General features: G+C 35.9%; 2 protein-coding genes across 6 annotated transcripts; both read right to left on the reverse strand.

The window, feature by feature from the left end:
* Positions 1-940: 940 nt before the first annotated feature.
* On the reverse strand, positions 941-4,665 carry LOC135651887 (acyl-coenzyme A thioesterase 2, chloroplastic-like). Of its 2 annotated transcripts, none has more exons than XM_065172471.1 (5): positions 3,754-4,665; positions 2,725-2,905; positions 1,813-2,300; positions 1,413-1,541; positions 941-1,322 (listed from the first exon to the last, which is right to left on the reverse strand). In XM_065172471.1, the coding sequence occupies exons 1-5, from the start codon at positions 4,582-4,584 to the stop codon at positions 1,179-1,181; spliced, it is 1,773 nt and encodes a 590-aa protein (XP_065028543.1). In that variant the 5' UTR covers positions 4,585-4,665; the 3' UTR covers positions 941-1,178. The 2 variants fall into 2 exon arrangements, with proteins under 2 accessions (XP_065028543.1, XP_065028542.1); XM_065172470.1 differs by having other exon boundaries at positions 1,813-2,303.
* Positions 4,666-5,809: 1,144 nt separating this feature from the next.
* Positions 5,810-12,751, reverse strand: LOC103999953 (probable thiol methyltransferase 2). 4 transcript variants are annotated; one of them, XR_010501550.1, is made up of 9 exons: positions 12,483-12,751; positions 10,773-10,903; positions 10,166-10,252; positions 9,256-9,326; positions 9,074-9,173; positions 7,255-7,301; positions 7,027-7,105; positions 6,438-6,661; positions 5,810-6,075 (listed from the first exon to the last, which is right to left on the reverse strand). XR_010501550.1 is itself a non-coding variant. In XM_065169867.1 (9 exons), the coding sequence occupies exons 1-8, from the start codon at positions 12,727-12,729 to the stop codon at positions 6,224-6,226; spliced, it is 825 nt and encodes a 274-aa protein (XP_065025939.1). In that variant the 5' UTR covers positions 12,730-12,750; the 3' UTR covers positions 5,810-6,075; positions 6,217-6,223. The 4 variants fall into 4 exon arrangements, 2 of the variants coding, with proteins under 2 accessions (XP_065025939.1, XP_009420136.2); XR_010501549.1 differs by having other exon boundaries at positions 9,256-9,356; positions 12,483-12,750; XM_065169867.1 differs by lacking the exon at positions 6,438-6,661 and adding an exon at positions 6,217-6,256 and having other exon boundaries at positions 9,256-9,356; positions 12,483-12,750.
* Positions 12,752-22,823: the final 10,072 nt, after the last annotated feature.

Below are 22,823 nucleotides of genomic sequence, written 5' to 3' on the forward strand. Positions count from 1 at the left end.
CCACTTAGTTGGACTTTGACTTTGACTTTGTTTGAAGAAGATTAACCTTTTCCATTTGTTTACTATTTGGCTAAACCAAACCATTGCCATTCTAATTGGAAGCTTAGAATATCCTGCCAAGCCATTGTTAGCTCATCTTGTTTGCTTAATTAGCAACTTAATTCAATTACAGTAATAATGATTATTAATTTATTTTTAGATTATTGGTGTAAAATGTTTAAACTCATGCTAACAGTAATGCACGGATGAATCAATCTAATTCTTTACCCACATTTCAGACTAAATCAAGATATTATATTTTCTAGAAAAATAAGAGTGGCTTCACTGAGGTTTGATAATCTGTTCTTCAGAGCTTACTTTTAATGAGGTATACATACAGTACTAACAGAAATTAATGTGCAAATAGATTCATTGTATGTATTCTTATTGAATCCTAACACTTTGTCCCTTAAGGATTTTAAATAAGATGTTACTATAATTATGCATCTACAATTCTGCAGTGAATGAGATGTAGAACTTTTTTATAGCTTCAGACAGGTGAAATATGATGATTAACTTCAATAACATCCAGATTTACTAAGTTTATTTATTAGTCTTTTACATGATCTTGAATGATATACTGTGAATATTTTTATGGGGTGAGATTATGATATCTGTTAACTATCAGTTAAGACTAGAGCATCTGGTAGGCTACATAGCAGCAGCGATTCTCACCAATGCTGAAAATAGGAGTCATGCCCCCTCTAATTGGCAGCAGAAGCAGCAGCTGCAGATCTCCTAATTGATAGATTTCTCATTTACAAAACACTAAAAGAAGAATCATGACACACAAAGAACAATAAACAACACCAAATACATTGATAAATAATACTGAGAATGAGGCGATTAATTTTCCTTGAATCTTGAATCCCATAGGTCACAGCAAACAAGTTTGCCAACAGGAAACAAGGGGTAATTAAACTTGATTTCAGAAACTACTTCCTTGCTTTTACAAATTTTATTCGGAAAAAAGTTGCGGCAAAAATGTTTATACGTAACAAAGCCTTATAAGTTGCTGTCGAATTATGTTAAAGACAGTGACATTCCTAAATGGTGTTCAATCTTATTGCATAAATATATGGATGTGAACTGGCAGAAGACAGTCTGGCCATTCAAATGGCACATGCCTATGTATATAGTTAAGCAAATATTTCCTCTGCATCCATTCGCTCGAGTACACGACGGGCTTCTTCTTCTGTGGCAGGAACTACATTGCGAATCTTTAGTCCATTCTTTAGGGCATCAGGATTTACAGTAAAAGTGAAGTAGAACATGTTTGATATCTGCATCAGGCACACAGACAAGGTGACACTACTCATGAATTCAAGTTGCAATTGAATACTACAAATCACATGCTTCTTCGATTGTCTTACCTCACTGGTTCGAAGCTCAGGTCTCGTTACATGAGCAACAACTTCAACGTTGATCAGAGGCTGTGCTGGGTTCTCTAGTTGTGTATAAAGAACACAAGATTTAAGTCGAAGGAAGTCCCCCACGTCAACCTGAGTAAGTGTAATAAATGATTATGCTATGAACATGTCATTTCCAGTGTAGCAAAATTTTGATCTATGTATACATATAGTGTCATGCATACACATACAGCTAGTGTCGAGTGCTCGAATATTAGACAGATAACAGGTATAAGATTCACTGTATACATCCATCGTGAGTGAGATGTTCCTTGGTTATGTTGAAGTGAAAGGGAAAAAAGTTTGATAATGTACACAAAGAAAAAATATCAGATTCAGTAAAGATGTAAGACTTGCTACTCACAGGTTTTAAGAAATCAACATGATCCACTTCAAGAAAGCATGGCATCTGCCCAACAAATGCATAAGCAGTCGAAAATGCAAGTTCAAATGCTAGGTTCATCAGAAACCCGCCAAAAATACGACCATGGAGATTCCTTTGTTGAGGTTGGCAGATCAGTGAATTCTCAAGTTTGGTATCCCTTATCAGAATGCTGTCTCTAGCTGCTAATGCAGGCAAATCACAGAACACACGCCCCTCTGCCAACAATGTCTTTAGCCTCTTTATATCACCATGTAAACTATGCCCACCATTCTCAAAAGTTCTTTTCTGTTCCTCTCGTTTGCCTTTTCGAATTTTATCCCTTGCTTCTGCTTCTTTAAAGAGCAACTTTTCTTGTTCAGTTTCCGGTAAAAGGCGGTTTACAGGAGCTGACTTTCCAGTCTTCGAGTCCCGTGCAACGAATATGAAAGTTGCTGTCAAAGCCGATGGATCTGATGATTCAGAGTTATCTGCTGCACAGTGCACCATAATGAAAGTCAGCAGAGGAAAGGCAGGGTGATTTAGTGCACTAAACGTGCTTGATACCTGCATAAATTTGTAGAACAAAGTTTTAAGAAAATAAATACTCATGAGATAGGAGATTATAAATTTTTGTTTTTCAGACTGCACTGGAAATGGGCAGCAAGCTACTGGGTCTATCATTATAAAGATATGGGAACTCGTGGACAGATAATTGCCGGAGTTTGTAACTTCAGATAGTGAACAAAAAAAAGTGAGGAGTTCATGATTATGGCTAGCGATGAGCCTCCCTAATTATATATATTCCCATACAATTACTAGAGGACATACTACAAGACCGATAAATGCCCATAAAGAAATGAGACTACAAATGGATATTTCCATTTGCTTATCAAATAGAATCATTCCAAATACCTTGTTGATGAGTCTGGGTAACTTCAATCTGTATCTCAATGGATGATCGACCAGCCCATGTGACGGCACCTGCTATCTTTAGGTCAGTGTCTACACGCAATGGCTTCTTTAGAACCATCTTATCTACCGAGGCAGTGACCAACAAGAGGGGCCTTGTGGTGCTATCATCATCAGAGCAGTGCTGGCCACATGCAACAAATGCACTTCAAAAACTTACATATAAATGCATTGTTTCAGATAAAATCAAACTTTCAAAAACTTCACAGAAATGACCAACAAGTTTGGCATGATGTAAATAATAGTATAACAATTCTATATCCAAGAAGCACATCAGAAGATCTTGTTTAATTTACAAAGCTCTTTAATCAAATGTTGCATTCTGAATTGTTACACAGCAAGCCATATAGTTTTCCATAAAATTTCCTCAACCACACCAGGATTACAGAAAGAGATACAGTAAATTATATTCCTTTACTATATAAAATTCCATCATACTGAAAGGTAGACTTGAAATGACAATTATACAACAATCCTTGTAACTAGCAACTCTCACAGCAGCGTTTGTCTAATATCATGACACATCGTAATGGGTGAGTTAACCATCAAAGTAGGACTTATAATGCATTTCTAAGTGTTTTGTGTAGCTTCATTTACTTGGAAGTTGGAAGCAAAAAAGGATTAGCCATTTTACCATGAAGCAAAAAAGATGGAAGCAAACACTAATAATGTATTTCCAAGTGTTTTCTGGTTTCTACTCACAAAAAGAAACTGAATCGATAACGATTTTGCCTGCCAATGAACAAATATAAAAGTCTGTCTATGGTTTATTTATCCATTTTACCATGAAACATCATAATAGTTTCTAAACACTAAGAAAAAGTTAATTCTGCTGATGACAAAGTACCCAAACCTCAAGTGAAACTTAGATGGGGCAATGGATACACTTGGTATTCTTCTTATCGATGTCAAGCTTCATTTCAAGTATAGAGGATAACCAGATATCCATAGAGACTCGAGTCTAGTGGCTACCTTCACAGAAATGGTGCCGGCAAGTGCGTCGAGATCCTCAAGCAACTTCCCGATCCTGACCTCATTCCATGGATCTCGGTACTGCTCCCTCAGGATGTAATCACTCGAAAAGTTGTAGATGATGTTCGTCCTGCTCTGTGATGGCGTCCTCGTCAGCAACTCCGACTGCGGCGGCCCTTCCTTGGAAGGGTCAAGAAGCCTCTCAAAGATGCTCGAACGCGCTTCCCAGAGAGCATTGGTCACCGGGGAGTGGTACATCCCCGGCCACAAGCTAAGCGGCTTCCTGATCGACGAGCTCGCGTCGATGTGCGGGGGAGACTCATCGAACGGCGACGCGAACGTCGAAACGACTTGGATCGGCGAAGGCGAATCTGGAGTCATGGGGCCGGGAAACGATCGTTGAGGTGGTTTTCCAGCAGCAGAAGACGACACGAACCTGATCTGAGAGGTGGAACGGGGCGATTTCGGATCGAAAAGGTTCGATCTTTCAAGACCTCGAGCTGGTCTCGCTGCTTTCGGATTGAAAAGACGCCATCTTGGGATCAATTGTGGCACTAATTCGGAAAAGGCAGACGAGAATTTTGGTTGGGAGGAAGAACAGAACGGTCCGGGGGAAGAATAATCCGATCTTGGTGAAGACTTGGGGTGGTTGAAAAGGGGGGATTCGGGGAAGACTTTGGATGGGGATGGTGGAAGAATGGGTGAGGGATTTGGAGGACGTTGACTCGAAGATGGAAAGTTAGAGTGGCGTGAGGGCGAGGGTTTGATTTGGGTGAAGAAAAGTGTGGCGATGGGGAGGTGCGAGAAAGCCGTTCTTTGGGAATGTTTCATCGTCCAGTGAGAGGAGGAATGGGAGATTGGTGTGAAGCCATACGGGAGAGTTCGTTAGGGAATGGTCGGTGGGCGAAGAAGGTTGGTGTGAAGCATTTAACATGCTCCAAATATATTGGAACGGGTGGTGGGTGGTTGATGGTATCTTTCAATACCAATTTAACGAAAATTTCATTGTTTTCCCCCAAATTAACAGACATCACTATAATTGCTCAGGCGATTTACCAAGAAAAATCCTTTGGCTGGCATAGCTTACCTAAAAGAGTATCATCAATCTTCGATATTTTTATAAAGATCTAATATTAATTTGTGTTTTTTTTTTCTGAATCAAACAAAGAAAAAATAAAGGATGAGTCTCTAAAAAATCTCACTTTTTAGATTTTCTTCATAATTCTCAAAAAGTAGTACTCTTTTTTTTTTACATAATACTTGAAATATATATTTTTATTTTCTTATGGACCGATCCATAAGGTAAATCAATTTAATTATAATATTTGTATATTATATTATAGTATTTTTAATAATACTAAAAAAATACTATTAATATAATATTTTTAATATTATGGACCTGACTCAAATGGCCTTTCTCTAGAGAGAGAGAGAGAGAGAGAGAGAGAGGCCTTGAAGCATTTAAGCCAACCCCCAACCCATCCTGCCATCAGAATACAGAGGAAGAACAGTGCAAGCTCTGCCACCCTCGAGCTCTGTAGATTCATCAAAACCTAGTCAAAACGCAGCATGCCAATGTCATGTTGACGTGCCGCAGCAATGATGACATGGCTGAGCTTTGCATGGGGCCGGTTCTTGTACACTTGGCTGTGCTATCCATCTCCATGTGTGCCATCTTCCTGCATGCCAATGGAACAATCATGATGTATAAAGCTCACACAATTAGCATAAATCCCTGGTGCGTTAGGAAGTATAGTCATTGAAGGCAGACAGATGAGAACTCTTCAAATGAAACATCTTCAATTCTTAGATGCGGAGTATTATTGAAAGGCCTCTCTAAACTGCCAATGCTTGAGAGGAACAGCAAGAGGAGAGTCATTCAAACTAGTTATCTTCAGTGCTTTCATCAAAAGGTAAAAGAAAAAGAAACACAGCTACCAGAGATGAAATTATGTCTTGGATCTAACCATCTCTTAATACAATGGGTATGGGATCAGAAATGATTGCAGGTGAGACAACATGAGAAGGATTCATTCTACCAACTTGTGCTCCAAAGTGATAACAAGCTCCACAACATGAAATTGAAACTTAAAGATTATCTTTCGCATACATAAATACTGGAATGTCGCATTTAAATCTGGTGCCTGATTTTTTTTTTTTTTTGTGTATACTAGGCTAATAAAACCAGGAACAGTTGTGCCAAGAATGGTATGAGGAAAACAATCAATGTCCAGTTATTGTGCACTGAGGTCTCCCAATAATGCCTTGTTATAACAACGATTTGTTTGAAAGCCGCTTCCACCTCCCAAGCTTCTCATTTCCCTGAAATGTTGTAATGAAATTTCAGAAGCTACACGAAACAAGAATTAGTTTCTGAGCTGGTCCCTTCAAACAAAAAATTGAAGTTGCAAACCAGGGCAAAAGTCAAAGATTACTGGTTTGTTCATAGATTAGTGTATTTACCTTGTATTTAGCTCACATATCGACAAAAACCTCTTGAGTACTTCACATCATACGAAACAAAATGAAGAACTACATTTAGACAAGCTCACAGTTGACTCATGAAAGAGACAAACAAATAGTCCAACAATTTTCCAACAGTTTCAACATAAATGCCTTAATATCTGTAAACTGTTAATTAAATTGCCATGTAACTTAAGAAACTCATGAACTCATATCCTTACCCACTGCCTAGGCATCTGCCACCTTTTTCTTTTGTCCCCTTATGAATGTTTGAAGGATTTTATCGAGCTTCCTAGTGATTTTCTCTCAGCAAGTTTTTAGGAGAAGCCACCTGAACTCCAATCCTTTAAACATAAATAGGACATGGTCTAAAAATGTAATTTGTGTGGATGAAGACAGTAACATCAACCACCACCAGAGGCCTTGATGTCACCATTGCCTGCAACTAGAGATTTAATGACTTGGTGAGAACAGCAGGTAGAGGGGGGGAAGGGATATAGGAAGTACACAGAAGAAGACAGAAGCATGAAAAGGAAGACGAATGCTGCTATTAGGCCTGCTGCAACTATGGTGTGATAGCTAACTCCCACTCTTTTTCCTTTACAAGTTTAAGTCATAGGATAGCCACGAAGGGATGCAATTGCAAGGGTGCCCACAAAATTAACAGGTAAGAAAGAACCCATTTAGGCTCCTAAGTGGCTTCCTTGTATGAGCTCCAGCCTGGACATGTCCCAATATCCAGAATGCGCAACAGGCAACATACCAACATGTCTAACTAAAGATGATATTTGCTATAAAATGTGAGCACACCTTGCGTGGCTTGACTGCTAGCTCATTGTCTTCAATTGAGAGTGCTTTGAAACCCACAGGATTCAGTACCTGCTCATAGCTGCAAGTAAGAATTGTTAGCGATTCAAGATCACATTAAGTGAAAAGAAGTCTTTTATATATATTTTTTTCTGCTATAAAAACATGAGATGCACAGTGCTTCTGAAGTTTTGAGTACAATAAGGACGTTACACAAGTAGAGACACTTACTCAGCTACAGTTGTATTGTATGGCGGTCCTCCTTCCTGGCCACTGATCTGTGATACATATGTTAACACAATGTAACTCAAACAATCTTCTATTACAGCTACAAACATATATAATATACAGTTAATAGATATCATGGTCTTAAATCCCACTCCATGATAGTAAAGTTAACAAAAGAAAATTATTATACTATATTTTAAAATATCATCTACAATATCGTTAAATAGATTATTAAAAATATAATAACATTTTAAAAATAGGGATAACATACTAACTTTGCTTTCACCTTTATCCCAGATTCATCACACCTTAAGAAGCTTTCATTTAATAACCTTCTATTACCAAGATCAACTTCGTAATCAATGCATGTCAATTTCAAATGAAAACAATAAGAATTTACAATTTTTGTACTTGCTTCAAGATTACAGACAAGCAACAATAGATGTTTTAATTTGAGCATTAACTTCTGCCACAGTCAAAACTAATCGGTTATGTAGAGATAGGAATGTAGAACCTAATAATAAATTCTAGGAATATTTACTCCTAGAGTTATTGTTGAATTATTGTTCCATATGCTCGAAAATTTACTCTCTTCATTTTGCAGATAATACCATAAACTTTGTGGAGCTAAACAACATACAGCCATAAACTTAAAACTCATTCTTTAGTAGAGGATTATAAAATGCAACTTAGAACATCTCCCTCTATCTTCTCTTCCATTTCTTCAAATATCGGACTGCTCTTCAGCCTTTTACATTTAATTATTTAGGGAGATCCTCCAATGTCTAATATCTTAATTTGGCTTGCATTTGAAACCAAAAATTGTTATGTGATGCTCTTGATCAAAATTTGCAGCTCCTCTTAAACCCAATAGACATATTCACTTTAATTGTCTTTTGAGATTCAGCTTTGTTTTAGTGTCTTGGAGTTTGCCTTGTATGGCTTTGCCATGCTCCTATTCTGTATGTTCTGAAAACCCAGAAGTTCAAAAGATTTTCATAAGCATTGAACAAGAACCTGAATACTTAATAATATAAAATGATAGATTGATACTTTTCATATATAATTAATATTTTGAAGATGATATTCCAAAGATTCCTACTCTTTCTTCTATCCTTAAGATCAAGCTGCTTGAAGACATTGAATTCATTTTTCCCCTCTATTTTTCGTTTTCTCTCCTCTTCTTTCTCTTATTATTTTCTCTACCAACTCTTTCATTTTCTCAACGAAATAAAATGGAAAAATCTTTTACCAACCATTTGCCTTTAAAAAAAAGGCACATAAGTACTTTTATGCCTCACAACAAAAAAGCCATTCTATCCTTATATTAGGGATCGTACTGCATAAATCCAATAAGCCATTCTATCCATACCAACAATTTGGGTCAGTTAACACATTTATACATGTTATCAGGTACCAATCCATGATCAATGGCCAATCCAGTAATGCTAATGGATACAAAATAAGGACTAAAATAAAATTTTGGATCCAGGTTTAAATTGAGTTTCCAGTAATGGACCCCCTTGTCATCTCTACCTTATGGATGAAAAGGGATTTTGTATTCTATAGCACAACACAAAGGCAAAAAGCTGTTGAATTTCTTTAATAGATTTCTACCTAAAAACTAGTTTGTGAGAAAAGTCCGTAGACCACGATTGACATTCTGTCATTTACTACAAAAAAAAAAGGAAAAAGGGAAGATGCTTAAAATCCTGCAGAATAAGTGGAAGGGTCATAATTATAAAAATTGATGGTCATTGTATACATCAAAGCATGTTGCATTTCATAAATTCCATCATTCACAGATACAGAAAGGCCTCACCAGATATATCAGTGTTATAAGCTCTCCGTCTGGTTTTAAAATCTCTTGAATTTTCTGTGCCCAGGCTGGCCTCAAGCATGGGTCAATTGCACAAAAGAATCTGCCATTTATATTTTGAAATATGAGCTTCCTCTAGGAAGGATATAACAAATTGGCATAGAAACATGATTCTGAAGACTTACGTATAATCAAAGATAAGATCAAACTTCTCTGTTGGCTGCCAAGTGAAGAAATCTGCTGCCATGAAGGTGAACTGGTTTGCATTTGGTAATGAGGAAGACAACTGAAATTGCAGTTACAAGAAAATTCAAACTTGAAAGATCTATCATAAGAAGACCAAAACTTTGGAGCAATTGACAAAGGAAGGCATGTTCCAAATGTTTTGGCTGTTTAGAAACAAGCAAATCATCTTTCCATCAAGATGTTTATTGTTTGAGCAAATGAAACAAGGCTATTGCATTTTTGTGCTTTTGAATATATAAATATGCAGTTCCATTATTTTCAGTAACTTCCAAGGTCTGCCATACTGAAGCATACCGCCCGTACCGGGCGGTACGTACCGGTCTGACAGATTACCGGTACACGGATCGCCCGGTACCGCTACAGTGCTACAGTATCATACTGTAGCACTGCTACAGTATGAAAAAATATAAAATTGTTCGATACACCAGGGTGTACCGCTCGATACGCCCTGATGTACTGCCCGGTACACTGGTACCATACCGTACCGAGCCCGGATCGAAATGCCGATACGATACGGTATGACGAACCTTGGTAACTTCTATTGAAGTAAGATGATTGCCGAAAAACATAAAATACATATAAAGCACAATATCTGTCAGGATCATAAGTAAATAGAAATTAGCCAATTACCCTATCATTTTAGCTTCTGATCTTTCCTTAATTTTCCTTCATCTTACATGCTTTTCCCATTTTCCACCAACTTCATTCACTTTTATTATTTATTGCAAAGTACCATATCAAAGCATGGGCATTCAATTTAAACATCTCTACTTTAATAGGCTCTGAATGCATAAGTTGCTGAACCCATATTATATTAGTATTATATTACTCTCTTTATCAAAAACATACCTCTTTTGCTTTCTCAACAGCACTAGTTGATATATCCAAGCCTACAACATAGCGCTCAGGGCCAGCAATAGCAACCACATCATACCCCTATATTTAAAGAACAAAAGAAATACTTCAATCATTAAAACTAGACCAGCTAAGTTCAAATTGTTAACTTTGAAAATTAGCAGTTGGAAGATCTAGATGAGATGTAACCCAAACAGATAAGAATCAATTTCCAAGATGAAAAAGGTTCCATTTAACTTTACTGATCGTGATAATAAATAACACCATCAGTAGCTCCATTCTGCAGAGTGCAGACTGCTATGGTCAGGGACATTAGCATATATGCTACCACAGTTAGCACACAGAATTTCCAAATTTCTTGTACAAAATATATACAACATCATTTCCATTAGTAAAACTAATGTATTTTTAATTAAAAAATAACCTGATATCCTTGTCTGGTTTGTAAGCATTAGGATATTCTAATAGAACAAGAGCTTCAGAGAAATGTTCTACTCTGAATTAATCAACAAAACTATAGCTAAAGTGTGACAAAATATCAAATTTGAACAGAGAATGTCCTAGGAACTTAATGCCAATTATACAAGGAAATAGGCCTTACACTGCCACATCCAGGAACAAGAACCCTGCCTCTTGGAAGAGACCCAGTTCTAACAAGTTGCAAAACTGCAGGTGTTGCCTGTCCCAAATCCCATGGGGTCAGTCCTTCCTCCCAGCATTTTTCCCAACCATCTGATCATTAAAAACCATTTATGTAAATAAACTCACAGTACATCTTTAAATATGTACAGTCTGTGCATATTGAATATAGTGAAGGATACATATGGTTAGTAAAGAATTGTACATGATTCATGCTATCGATCTATGATGCCATTTGGGGTATCTACAGAAACTTGAGTAATATCAAGGAAAATCATAACATTGATGGTGCTAAGATGTCTGCTCTAATATTATATCCAGTTCACCAACAGACAACTTCCTTGTATGCTATGTATATACACAATTATAAGCTAATATATGTTGTTCTAACTTTTAGGAACATCAACAGAGTTTTAAGCCCATTAGTTGCTGTTGTTTGGCAACATATTTTTCCAAGTCTTAGTTGCATTTCACATAATTACTTAAAAAACTTCCTTTTCAATTTCTATAATTCATTAAACTTCCAAAAAGTTAATGTCAACTTAATTTTAAAAATAAAGTAAAATATGTGCATTCAATACCACAAGCAAAAGGATGCTTGTATTCTGAGGTTATAGTGTCCTGAAAAAGGAAATAAAAAAGGTACTCTAGACTAAGTGATATTAAGAGAAAGAAAAATATGTATAAAATAAGTATTTCAATATATATAGACATGTATATATATATAGTAATGCCTTAAACCTCTAATGTCACTTTTTTAGCTTCCTACAAAACCTATGACAAATATTAGAGCATTGTTCCAGGTTACAAGTATGACCTTATAGTGCATCACGAAAAGGTCCTCTTTTGTTTCAGACTTACTGAATGGGAAGTCAAGTTTTTACTAGGTTGAAACATATTGTATCAGAAGTTGGGAACAGATTTGAAGTTAAAGCTCAGTGATGATATATCTGAGTCATACAACCATGTCAAAAATGAAGGCTACCGCCATAGATAAAAACAAGAGTAGGACTCTGTTATAACACCAACATAGACACCAAGACTTGCTTGTTAAAGTTTGAGATCAAACCCAGTAATATTCTTTTTACTGTTAAATGCATTTGTCGTCTGAGGTTTTCTTGAATGGATTGTTGGTAGAACAATCAAAGGTCCACCACCACATCCACGATCAAACAGAAAACAAAGTAACGATGGACAAAGCACAGAAAACTTGGACTTTTACATGGTTCGGTCTTCCCGCAGGCGATACAGGACAAGAATCCTCATTTTCACTGTCAACAGAGAGAGAACCACGATATTTAATTATTAACCCCACAAAGAACTCAATTGTGGTCAGGTTGATAATGAGCAAGTTATCCCATCAAGTCAAGTTTGTGCTGAGACCCGCAGCCCCGGTGGCTTAAGTTGTAGGTGTCAATGTTTCGGCATAACAACAGCGGTCCAAAAGAATCCATAGTGTCCATGCTAAACCTAACGCATAAATCATAGTTAAACCCCCCAAAATAAGGTCTCCTAGTGAGGGAAAAATAGTTTCTTGGTGAGAAAACCCCCAAAAAAGGGGTTTTTTTTAATCTGGTGACAAAGAGCCTCGAATCACCGACAGCACTGATCGAGATGGAAAGGGCAATCTTGAAGAAGGATATCCAAATATGAAAGAACAAAGAAGATCAACCTGTTGCATCGTCGTTCACGAGTCCTCGAATCATGACCACCTTGGGGTTGGAAGCCGGATCACGGGCTGGGTTCTCAGCTCCGCCGTCCGTCGCCATCCTCGCCACCATGGCCGGTGCCGGGACCCTGAGGCGATTTATAGCCGTCGGTAGCCGCGGCAGTCTCGGCCGCCGTATCCAAGGCGCCCCCGGAACTCGTGGCGGGTGACGCGCGCGCTGACATATGCCTACCCGCAAGAAGGGAAGCATTCGCTGCTCATTGCGTCACCCATTACACACAATCCTCATATATTTTAGGCAAAATTGCCAATTAAATCCCTAAATATTTATGGGTAATTTATCAGAAAAATCTCAGTAATTACTTTGTACCGAATGATACCCGCATAATTAATTTTTACCATTTTTTTTTTATTTTTTTGATAATATAGTTGAACTAATTTGTTTAAAGCCATAACATTTAATTTGAGCATCATCGTTTGGGGTAGGACGGTTCAATCGAGTCCCATCGAGTATAATCAATGAACCATCAAATCAATCTGAATTTTTTCAAGACTATTTGTACATGAGTTTTAAGGTATTTAATTTTTTTTTAATTTTTATGATTTTAAGATAAATAAATTTTAAATATAATATTTTTGGGTTGAATGAATCGAGTATAGCTAGTTGAATTTTCACCGTATCTATCTAAACTTCTTTAATAATAAATTATTAAGGTAAAATAAAAATATATTTAATATTTTTTTTATTTTTTATAAATTTAGGGTAATTAATTTTTGAAATAAGATATTTTTGGTTGAATTGTGATCTGAGTATAACTATTTGAATTTTAACTAAATCTATCCAAACTTTTTTGGAATTACTAGGTAAGATAGTAATATGTTTAATATCACTTTTTTAAAATTTTATATGAATTTAGGATGATTAATTTTTAAAATAATATTTTTTATGTTAAATTTATGATGAATATAACCCAAATGTAACTCAAGTGTAATAGTTTTTCTAGATAAACGGTGAGAAGGAGATGGTGCAGAATGAGGTGTTAGATCATGTGGCCCTATCTAATTAGATAAGATATATTATAAATCTGATTCGATTTTAATTATGATTGTTGATCAATAGAAAGGAAGTTTAATTATAGTAGGAATAGACATTGATGAGATTGATTTTTCTAATTATTGTCGACCTTTTACTCTTACTTGCTTATAAAAGATAAAGCTCCTAACGATGAAATATTATTTATTGAGATTACATATAAAGAGAGGAGTACGAGAGTTTAGTTCTACTTGTAAATCTATATTGCTTCAATTTTCAAATTTGACAACGGTGCATTTATAGATTAGATAAAGACTTTTTAAGTAGCATTGAAAAGGTACGTATTGTATATTTGATTTTAATTTTTGACATAATCATGATTTTTATGCTTAAAATTTGGTATCGGAGTTATGCTTTAAAATCAAATATCTTAGATCATAAAGATATATCAGATCTATTTTATATTTAGATTTATTTGTTAACATCATTTGCTTGCAAAAATATATTATCTGCTTTTAATTATATAATGCTTGAATGATTTATCTATGTTGTTGATCAGCTTTCTTATCTAGTCCATCTTGTCGATTACTTATAAATGATGTGAGGTTCATCGTGTTTGATTGATTAATCACTATCGACAGCTTGCTATCGGTGACAATATTATTGAGGGTGGTGGCCTCCTGTGGTCATCAGTCATACGTAGCGATAGCCACATGTTGGATTGCTTGTGTGTAGCAACCTTGCGACGGCCGACTTGCCTTGGTCATAAGCAGTTGTAGTAGTGCCACTACCTGTGGCAACTACAACAACACTACTACGACATTTGTTGGTTGCAATCAACGTCAATTGGATGCTGTAGGTTGTGATTCCCAATAATTACATACTGGAAAAGGGAACGACGATGATGGCTAGTGGGCTTATCACTAGTCAGTTGTGGGCGGTGACCTCATTGTGGGCAATGATGTTATGTCATCGGCAAAAGGAGAGGTGACTGCTAGTCATAGGTGCCCTTTAAGCCAATCACATGAGTGATGACACGTGTAACATGACAAACACTCATTTTACTTATTATTATTTATTAGTAATTTATCACTTTATCTTACGTGTTGCATATATTGTAATGTTCATGGATCTATACAGTAAGAATCATGACATATTGAGATTACGATAATGAGACCCATTTGTCTTTAAACACAGACTCTAAATAATCCCGGTCATAGGTTACTCGAGAGAAATATCGAGATAACCAAATAGACTAGTGTGCTGTATACCCATCCATATGATGGAGGTGGTTGGTCTCATAACGATTCATGTGGGGATATACTAGGGATACAGTGCATGTGCTCATTAGAGAATGAGTTCACTGATCGATACACCCACAGAATGTTAGATTGTTGATGATACCTCATTGTTAAATAATAATTCCGTCATCCTAGTAGTGTATCTAGTCCTTAAACTTAAGACACTAAAGACGACCTGTGTAAGTACTTCACTCTTTAATACCAGACTTATAGACTTGGAAGTTTCAGATTTAGCACAACCGGTTATCGAGAGTGATAACTAACCTTACGATAACTATTGAGTGTTGATAGAAGATCATCCACTCTCGGTATTATTGAATCTCGGATTTTGATGATGAAATCAATTGATGACTTTATGATCTAATATACATTTTGAGTGACGTAGGACTAACTTTGATCAGAAAAGATAAATTAATTAAAGTAGGAAAAATCAGACATTAGGCCGGAGTTAACATGTCAAAAGATTGGACATTGGTTGAAGGATCAACCAACGTACTGGTAGAAGGACTTTGTGACATAAGTTTAGGCATCAGGTCGAAGGATTGGACATTACACCAAGGAGATCGAAAGTTGCGGGAGGTTAACATGTTGATTGGGTAATACATCGAAAGAGAGGACGATGCACCAAAGGAGAGGATGATGCACCGAAGGATCGGACGAAGCGTCGGATGAACTAATGACATGTCAGACAATATAGAATTCTAGTCTTGTAATCAATTGTCTTAATTGGTCATAGTTAGGTCACCTATTGGGGCTTGAGTTGGGACTATTTTGGGCCAAGTAGAAGGCTCATTCAATCATCCAAGGTTAGGTGAAATCACCTATGAGCTAAAAAAGTTAAGAGCATACTTTTCTAAGTTGTCAAGCGGTGGTACCGCCAGACTGGACAGTGGTACCACCCAGACACAATCTCTCAGACTATGTCAAGCGATGGTACCACCAGACTAAACAATGGTACCACTTGAATATAGTCTTCCAGACTATGTCAGGTGATGGTACCACCAGTCTAGGTGGTAGTACCGCCCAACACAAGTGGTGGTACCACTAGGACTTGGGAAACCCGATATGAGATATTTTTTAGCTTCATTTTTGAAGTTATTTGGAGTCTATAGATACTCTACCCTTTCCTACTTAGAAAAGCATGAAATTGAGTAGAAAAGGAGGAAAATATATTTGAAAAAAAAGTGTTGTAATCTTTCTAATGTTAGTGAGTCTCTTCCTCCTAAAGTTAGAAGGTTTCTAAGGGAGAAATGAGGTCTAAAAAAGAGAGGTGTAAATATTCTCTCCTGAGCCTATGAAAAGGAGAAAGAGTTGTAAGGGTAGTTGATCTTCGTCCATTGGAAAGAAGATCGGTAGTGGAAGCTGGTAGCCTTGAGTGAAGAGGAATCGAGAGTGGATGTAGGTCACGACGACCGAACCAATATAAATCCATTGTACTCTTTTCCTTTATTGCTTACTTTTATTACTTACTTAGCTGCTCACTTCACTTTATATTTACTCTAAGTCAAGCTTAAACACTTTCTGATATAGGCTTTATTGAAATAGTTTTTTTACATTGAACGAGTTTTTAAATCGACGTAATTTTTACATAAGTACTAATTCACCTCCCTCCCCTCTTATTGTCGATATGGTCCTAACAGTTGGTCACTCTATCATTCATCCTCTTATATTTAATGGGACAGACTACACTTATTATAAAACTCGAATGAGAGCTTTCTTGCTTTATATGGATTTGAATTTATAGAATATTATCAAAAGTGATTTTTAAAAGTCTTCTAATCTAATAAACAAATGGAATGATTTGGAGAAAGAAAAATTTTCTTTGAATGCTAAAGCGATGAACGCTTTGTTTTATGCTCTAAATAAAAATAAATTTATTCGAATTTCTATATACGAAACTGTATATGATATTTGACATACACTTGAAATCACACATGAAGGCATAAGTAGAGTTGAAGAGTCTAAAGTCAATCTTTTGATGCATAGTTTTGAATTATTTCGAATAAAGCCAAGAGAAACTATTATTGTTATGTATACTCATTTTATGAATGTTATCAATAGTTTAAAAGCTCTTGATAAATATTTTTCTAATCTTGAACTTGTAAACAAGATTCTAAGATCCATTCCAAAAAGTTAGGATCCAAAAGTAATGGCAATATAAGAAGCCAATGACCTAAATAATTTTTCACTTGAAGAATTTATCAGGTCTTTAATAACCTATAAAATAACTTATATCGAACATGATAAATATGAGAACTACCTTCCAAAGAACAGGAAGGATTTGGCATTTTGAACAATAGAAAACTACTCAAGCAAAAGCTCAAGCGATGATGATATAGAACTTTTAACAAAAAAATTTAAAAAGTTCATGAAAAAAATTAATTCTAAAAATAAACTTAAAAATGACATAATAACTTGCTATAAATCGAAGAAGTTGCTAAAGAAGAAGAAAGTATTCAAGGCAACATGGGATAAATTGAGTATACCCGAAGATGAGGAACAAATCAACAAAGGCAAGGTGGCGAACTACGCCTTAATGACTCTCAACGACGAGGTAAGTGACTCAAATGAATAATATTTACCTTACGATGAATTACTTAATGTATTTCATGATTTATTTGGTGAATATAATTTAGTTGGTAAAAAATATAAATTATTTAAAAAAGGACCATCCTTCTCTTTCTAATAAATTTAAAATTTTGAAAAATGAGTATCATAAATGCTTGTTAACCACTTGAGTATCATAAAATTTAAAACTGGTAGCAAATCTTTAAACATGATTCTTGCCAATAAGAGTCATGATCGGAGATTGATTGAAAATACCTTATGTTTAATAAAATCATGCTTGACGATTTAATGATGCATGATGATTTGAAGTAATAATGATTTTTGTGATTTATGGTTTATTAATCTTAATGACTCTTATGATAAATCTTGTTTTTCAGTTTTAAACAATGATGCATATTTTTGTTTGGTATAAAAGACAAAGGCATACTTATATGAAATAAATCAAAATACATAAAAAAGGGGAATGCATTATTCTTGAAAATATCTCTATCCCTAAAATCTTATTGAGTTTTCAATAAGAGATTAATGAATCTATTTATGTCATTTTAAATCTCTTGAAAGTGATTTTGATGATTTGATGATTTGAATTTGAATGAATTTTATCTATATCATGATCTTGAATCCTCATAATTATAACTTGAGATTTTCTTTATATAAATAAAGACCCCTTACTCTTTATTCTTGTATGATTCTTACATTATATGAAAGAGAATATTTATCCAAATGAATTATGAATTTTCTCTTGATTTCTTGGAATTCATGACTTAAAATTTCTTTGAAGATCTTTTATAATTTGATCTCTTAAGATTTCTTTTTGATTATTTAAGAGGAGATTTGTTAAAATAAATCATATCTTTTGGTATTCATATGATCTTTGATATTATCTTTCATGACATGATTTTCATTATGTATAATTCCTTTGTATTTATGGTTGTAAATCTTATGTTATGAGTAGAGCATTGATCTAAAACAAAAAATTATATCATTGTATTCTTCCACTCATTTCTTTCTTGTTTACAATGACAAAGGGGAGAAAGAAAATTGCTAGCATATCAAGAGAACCAAAATTGCTAGCTTGAATGTCAAACTTAGGCATGTTAAATCTCTTAAATGCATAAATTTTTCTTAGACATTTTTTGGATCATGATCTTGATTTCTTGATTTTTATAACTTGAGTTTTCTTTTTGAATCAAGATCGTTTTCTATTATTCCTTCTATTTACAAAAGAAGAGATATATTAAAAATGACTTATGGTCTTTCGGTATTCATGACTTGATCTTTCATTTTTTATGATTAAAATATTGATGTAAAATTTTCTTGATATCTCATTTGTCATGATTTAAAAATTAATGTAAAGGAAAAAAAATTACAATATTGTATTCTTCCCTTTTTTTTGATAATTACAAAGGGAGAGAAAGATTTGCTAACTTGCACAATTCAAGAAGAAGCAAAAACTTGTAAACTTGCAAAAAATTCTTAGCTTGCAAAGAAAGAAAAAAACTTGCTAGCTTGCTCATCTCAAAAGAGAAGCAAAGTTTGCTAACTTGCCCATTTCAAGAAGCAAAAGTTGCTATCTTGCACATCTCAAAAGTTGCTACTTTGCTTAACTTGCTAGCTTGCATGTTCTAAAGTGATGTAAAACTTACATACATGGTCCAAATATTTATTGAACATTTCTCCATTTTGTTAATGACAAAGGGGGAGAAATGATGAATGTTTGGTATTATGCATGAAGTGATAAATAGTTAAAATTTTAATATTTTAGTATCATGTATGTTATGTCCAAAATGATGTTATGTTATGCCCAAGATGATGTTATTTTTTATATCATGCATGAAATGATGAATGCTTTAGTATCATGTATGTTATGCTCAAAATGATGTTAATTTTGATATCATGCATGAAATGATGAATGCTTTAGTATCATGTATATTATTCCCAAAGTGATGTTGATCTATTTTTGGTATCATGCATGAAGTGATGATGAATTATAATGTTATAAAATTATGCATGTTACATTTTGATAATTTGAAACTATAATAGTGCATAATGTATGAAATTTTGATATGATGTATTACATTTAATTCATGATTGAAATTATGACATATTGAAAGGGGGAGTTTAGTTTAAACTCTATCATCAATTGGTTGTCATCATAAAAAAGGGAGAGATTGTAGAATCTCAAATTTTGATGATGAAATCAATTGATGAGTTTATTATCTAATCTGCATTTTGAGTAATGCAGGACTAACTTACATCATTAAAAAGGGTAGTTGATCTTCGCCCATTAGAAAGAAGATCGGTAGTGGAAGCCGATGACCTCGAGTAAAGAGGAATCGAGAGTGGATATAGGTCATGACGACCAAACCACTATAAATCTTACGTACTGTTTTCCTTTACTGCTTACTTCACTTTATATTTACTTGAAGTCAAGCTTAAACATTTTCCGATACAGGCTTTATCAAAATGATTTTTCTACATTGAACAAGTTTTCAAATCAACATAATTTTTACGTAAGCAATAATTCACTCCCCCCCTCTTAGTATCGATACAGTCCTAACAGTTAGTATCAAAGCCACGTTTCTCTCTATTGGTTTAACACCCAAGAGAGATGACTTTTTTCTATAATCTAGAGGGTCACTCTATCATTCGTCCTTCCATGCTCAATGTGACGGATTGTACTTATTTGAAAACTCGAATAAGAGTTTTCTTGCTTTCTATCGATTTAAATTTATAGAATATTATTAAAAGTGATTTTCAAAAGTCTTCTAATCCAATGAACGAATCAAATAATTTAGAGAAAAAATCTTTTTCTTTGAATGCTAAAGTGATGAGCGCTTTGTTTTGTGCTCTAGATAAAAATAAATTTAATTGAGTTTCTATATGCGAAACTGTATACGATATTTGGCATATATTCGAAATCACACATGAAGGCATAAGTAGAGTTAGAGTCTAAAGTCAATCTTGTGATGCATAGTTTTAAATTATTTGGAATGAAGCCAAGCGAAATCACACATGAAGGCATACACTCACGACCAACTCGATATTGGGCCTCGAGAGTCACACAAATATCGTAGGCATTGCGATGAGTAGAGGTTAGATATGAGATATCGAAGCCCTTATCTTATTAGATATCCAATAAGTCCCTGAATTCTTGGATCCTATGGATGAGATCCAATAAGAGCCAATAAGAGATTCTTGGATAGAGATCTATTAATCTAAGAAGTTTGGGTAGTTAAATGAAGATTTAATATCCAATAGGGTATGATCCATTATGGTTAAGTTGATAGGGAGTCTCTATAAATAGGAGGGAACTAAAGGTTCATAGGTTAGAGCTTCTCTTAGTAACCACCTCCTATTCTCCTCTCCCATTCTCTTCCTCAAACAATGCGCATAGAGATTTGAGGAGCATCGTCGCAGCCTTGCTATGTAGATCATCGCTAGAGAGGAGGGCGCTTAACTTCCTTCATCCTCTCCTGCAGATTTGCAGGGATTTAGAGATATAAAATTTTCTTAAGTAACACAACTATCTCACGCATGGTTTTAAGTTTCACGAATTTTACGCACCAATCTTCGCACGACGACGAACACAATTTATGAAAAATTTGGAGATATTTAGTTTTTGTTCTTCCGCTATGCATGTGATATCGCTCCCTAGATTTCCCTACAGTAGTATCAGAGCTAGGTTGTTCGTGTGAAAGATTGATTTTGAACTACGTGTGTTATGTTTTGGAAAAGTTCTTAATGTCACGATCGTTGACGCAAAGGCGAGAATGGGCAGCAACCGTTGCTGCCCTCACAAAAGTGGCCAAAGGTTGCTTGCAACCTTAGCCACCTACGTGCAGGTGGCCGGGGGCCTGCTCTACAATGGCGATGCTTGTGGGAAGGGCCCCACAGGCAGGCCGCATGCATGCAACGGTTGCGCATACGGGCAAGGCGCCTGCAAGCAGGTTGCCACGCCCATAACCAAGCCACCACACTCACCCGTAGGCAAGCAACACATTGCCTGCGGGCAAGCCGCTTGCAGGGGATACGCTTGCCCGCAGGTGAGCCGCTTGTAAGGGCGATGCATGCGGGGGGCTACGGTCACCCGTAAGGGGCAGTGCCACCCATGGGTATAGCACCTACGGGCGAGCCACCCGCAGCGGTGCCTGCCCACAGGGGGCGGTGCAACTCGCGGGTGAGCCATTGGGGGGCAAAGGTGGCGCCCCCACCCCACTCCCTACAATGGCCGCAACCAGCAAGGTGGTGGCGGCCACAATGTAGTAGTAGGGAAAGAGGGTTAGGGTTTTTGGGTAAAAGATAGTTTTACCCCTCGGAATTTCAGAAATTTCAAATTATATCCTTTTTATCTAAATTATAAAAATACCTCTCATAATTCAAAAAATTCCCAGCATGTCCCTAATTTCAAGAAAAATATTAGTTAATTAAAAAAATTTAATTAATTATTATTATTATCTAGTAGTCCTACATAATGATATTTATATATGATGTATGATGTGAACGGATGATCATGGACCGTGATCGGCAAGAGTTGCCTACCTTTTGGGCTTAGTGTGATTGGTCAAGCCCTTAGAGGTTACACTAAGATTCTGATTGGATCTCGATCCCCCTTAGAAGTCTGCCGGAGACTTCCGTTTTACGTGCTGAGGGTGTCACGTGACTCACCAGAAAAATAGTGGGAGTAGATTAAGATAGTGTTGAGGGTGTCTCGAACGTTTGGACTTCTGACGAACTCTCGAACTCCTTACGAAATCATGTTCTTGACTCCAGAACTTCATTTTGCTTTATGCTTTGCTATCATGGTTAATCCTGCATACACAAAAACAACTTCAATTTAGACAATTATTATAAAGCTTTGAATCATTTTGTCCGGCATGTCATTGGGTCATCGATGCTTTGTCTGATTCTTCGACACATCATCCTCTCTTGTGGCCTATTGCCCAATCGACCAGTTGACCTCTGCAACTCCGATATCCTTGACGCAATATCCACTTTTCTTGGCCCGATGCCTGAATTTATGGCTCGAAGCCTTCTGCCGATAGGTCGATCGATCCTCCGGCCCGACGTCCAATCTTCTGACATGTTTGCTCCGACCTAACATAATTCTTACAGCTTCAATTATCTCTCCTTGATCGAAGCTTCCTGTATCACTCAAAATGCATATCAAATCATAAACACTTATTAATTGGTTTCATCATCAAAATACGAGATTCAATAGGCTTTGCAACTTGAGAATTATTCTCATGGCGAAGAAAATCACGTACGTCCTTGATACAGTGATGCCTATGCCTGAGGAAGGGGCAAGCAAGGATGAGATCGCTCACTATGTGAAGTACATATATGACTCCACTCTTGCTCAGTGTTACATGTTAGGCTCCATGACTCCTGAGTTACAAAGGTAGCATGAAAAGATGATGTTAGATCCATTCTTCTACATGT

Source organism: Musa acuminata, chromosome BXJ3-10, assembly GCF_036884655.1.
Source record: "Musa acuminata AAA Group cultivar baxijiao chromosome BXJ3-10, Cavendish_Baxijiao_AAA, whole genome shotgun sequence".
NCBI lineage: Eukaryota > Viridiplantae > Streptophyta > Magnoliopsida > Zingiberales > Musaceae > Musa > Musa acuminata.

Coding starts and splice junctions, on each gene's coding strand:
- LOC135651887 (XM_065172470.1), bottom strand. CDS start 4,584: ATGAAACATTCCCAAAGAACGGCTTTCTCGCACCTCCCCATCGCCACA. Junction 2,304..2,724: donor TACCCAGACTCATCAACAAG/GTATTTGGAATG, acceptor TGCACTGTGCAG/CAGATAACTCTGAATCATCA. Junction 1,542..1,812: donor ATGTTGATTTCTTAAAACCT/GTGAGTAGCAAG, acceptor ACACTTACTCAG/GTTGACGTGGGGGACTTCCT.
- LOC103999953 (XM_009421861.3), bottom strand. CDS start 12,729: ATGCTTCCCTTCTTGCGGGTAGGCATATGTCAGCGCGCGCGTCACCCG. Junction 9,174..9,255: donor GATCTTATCTTTGATTATAC/GTAAGTCTTCAG, acceptor TATAAATGGCAG/ATTCTTTTGTGCAATTGACC. Junction 7,302..9,073: donor TTATAACACTGATATATCTG/GTGAGGCCTTTC, acceptor TATGTATCACAG/ATCAGTGGCCAGGAAGGAGG.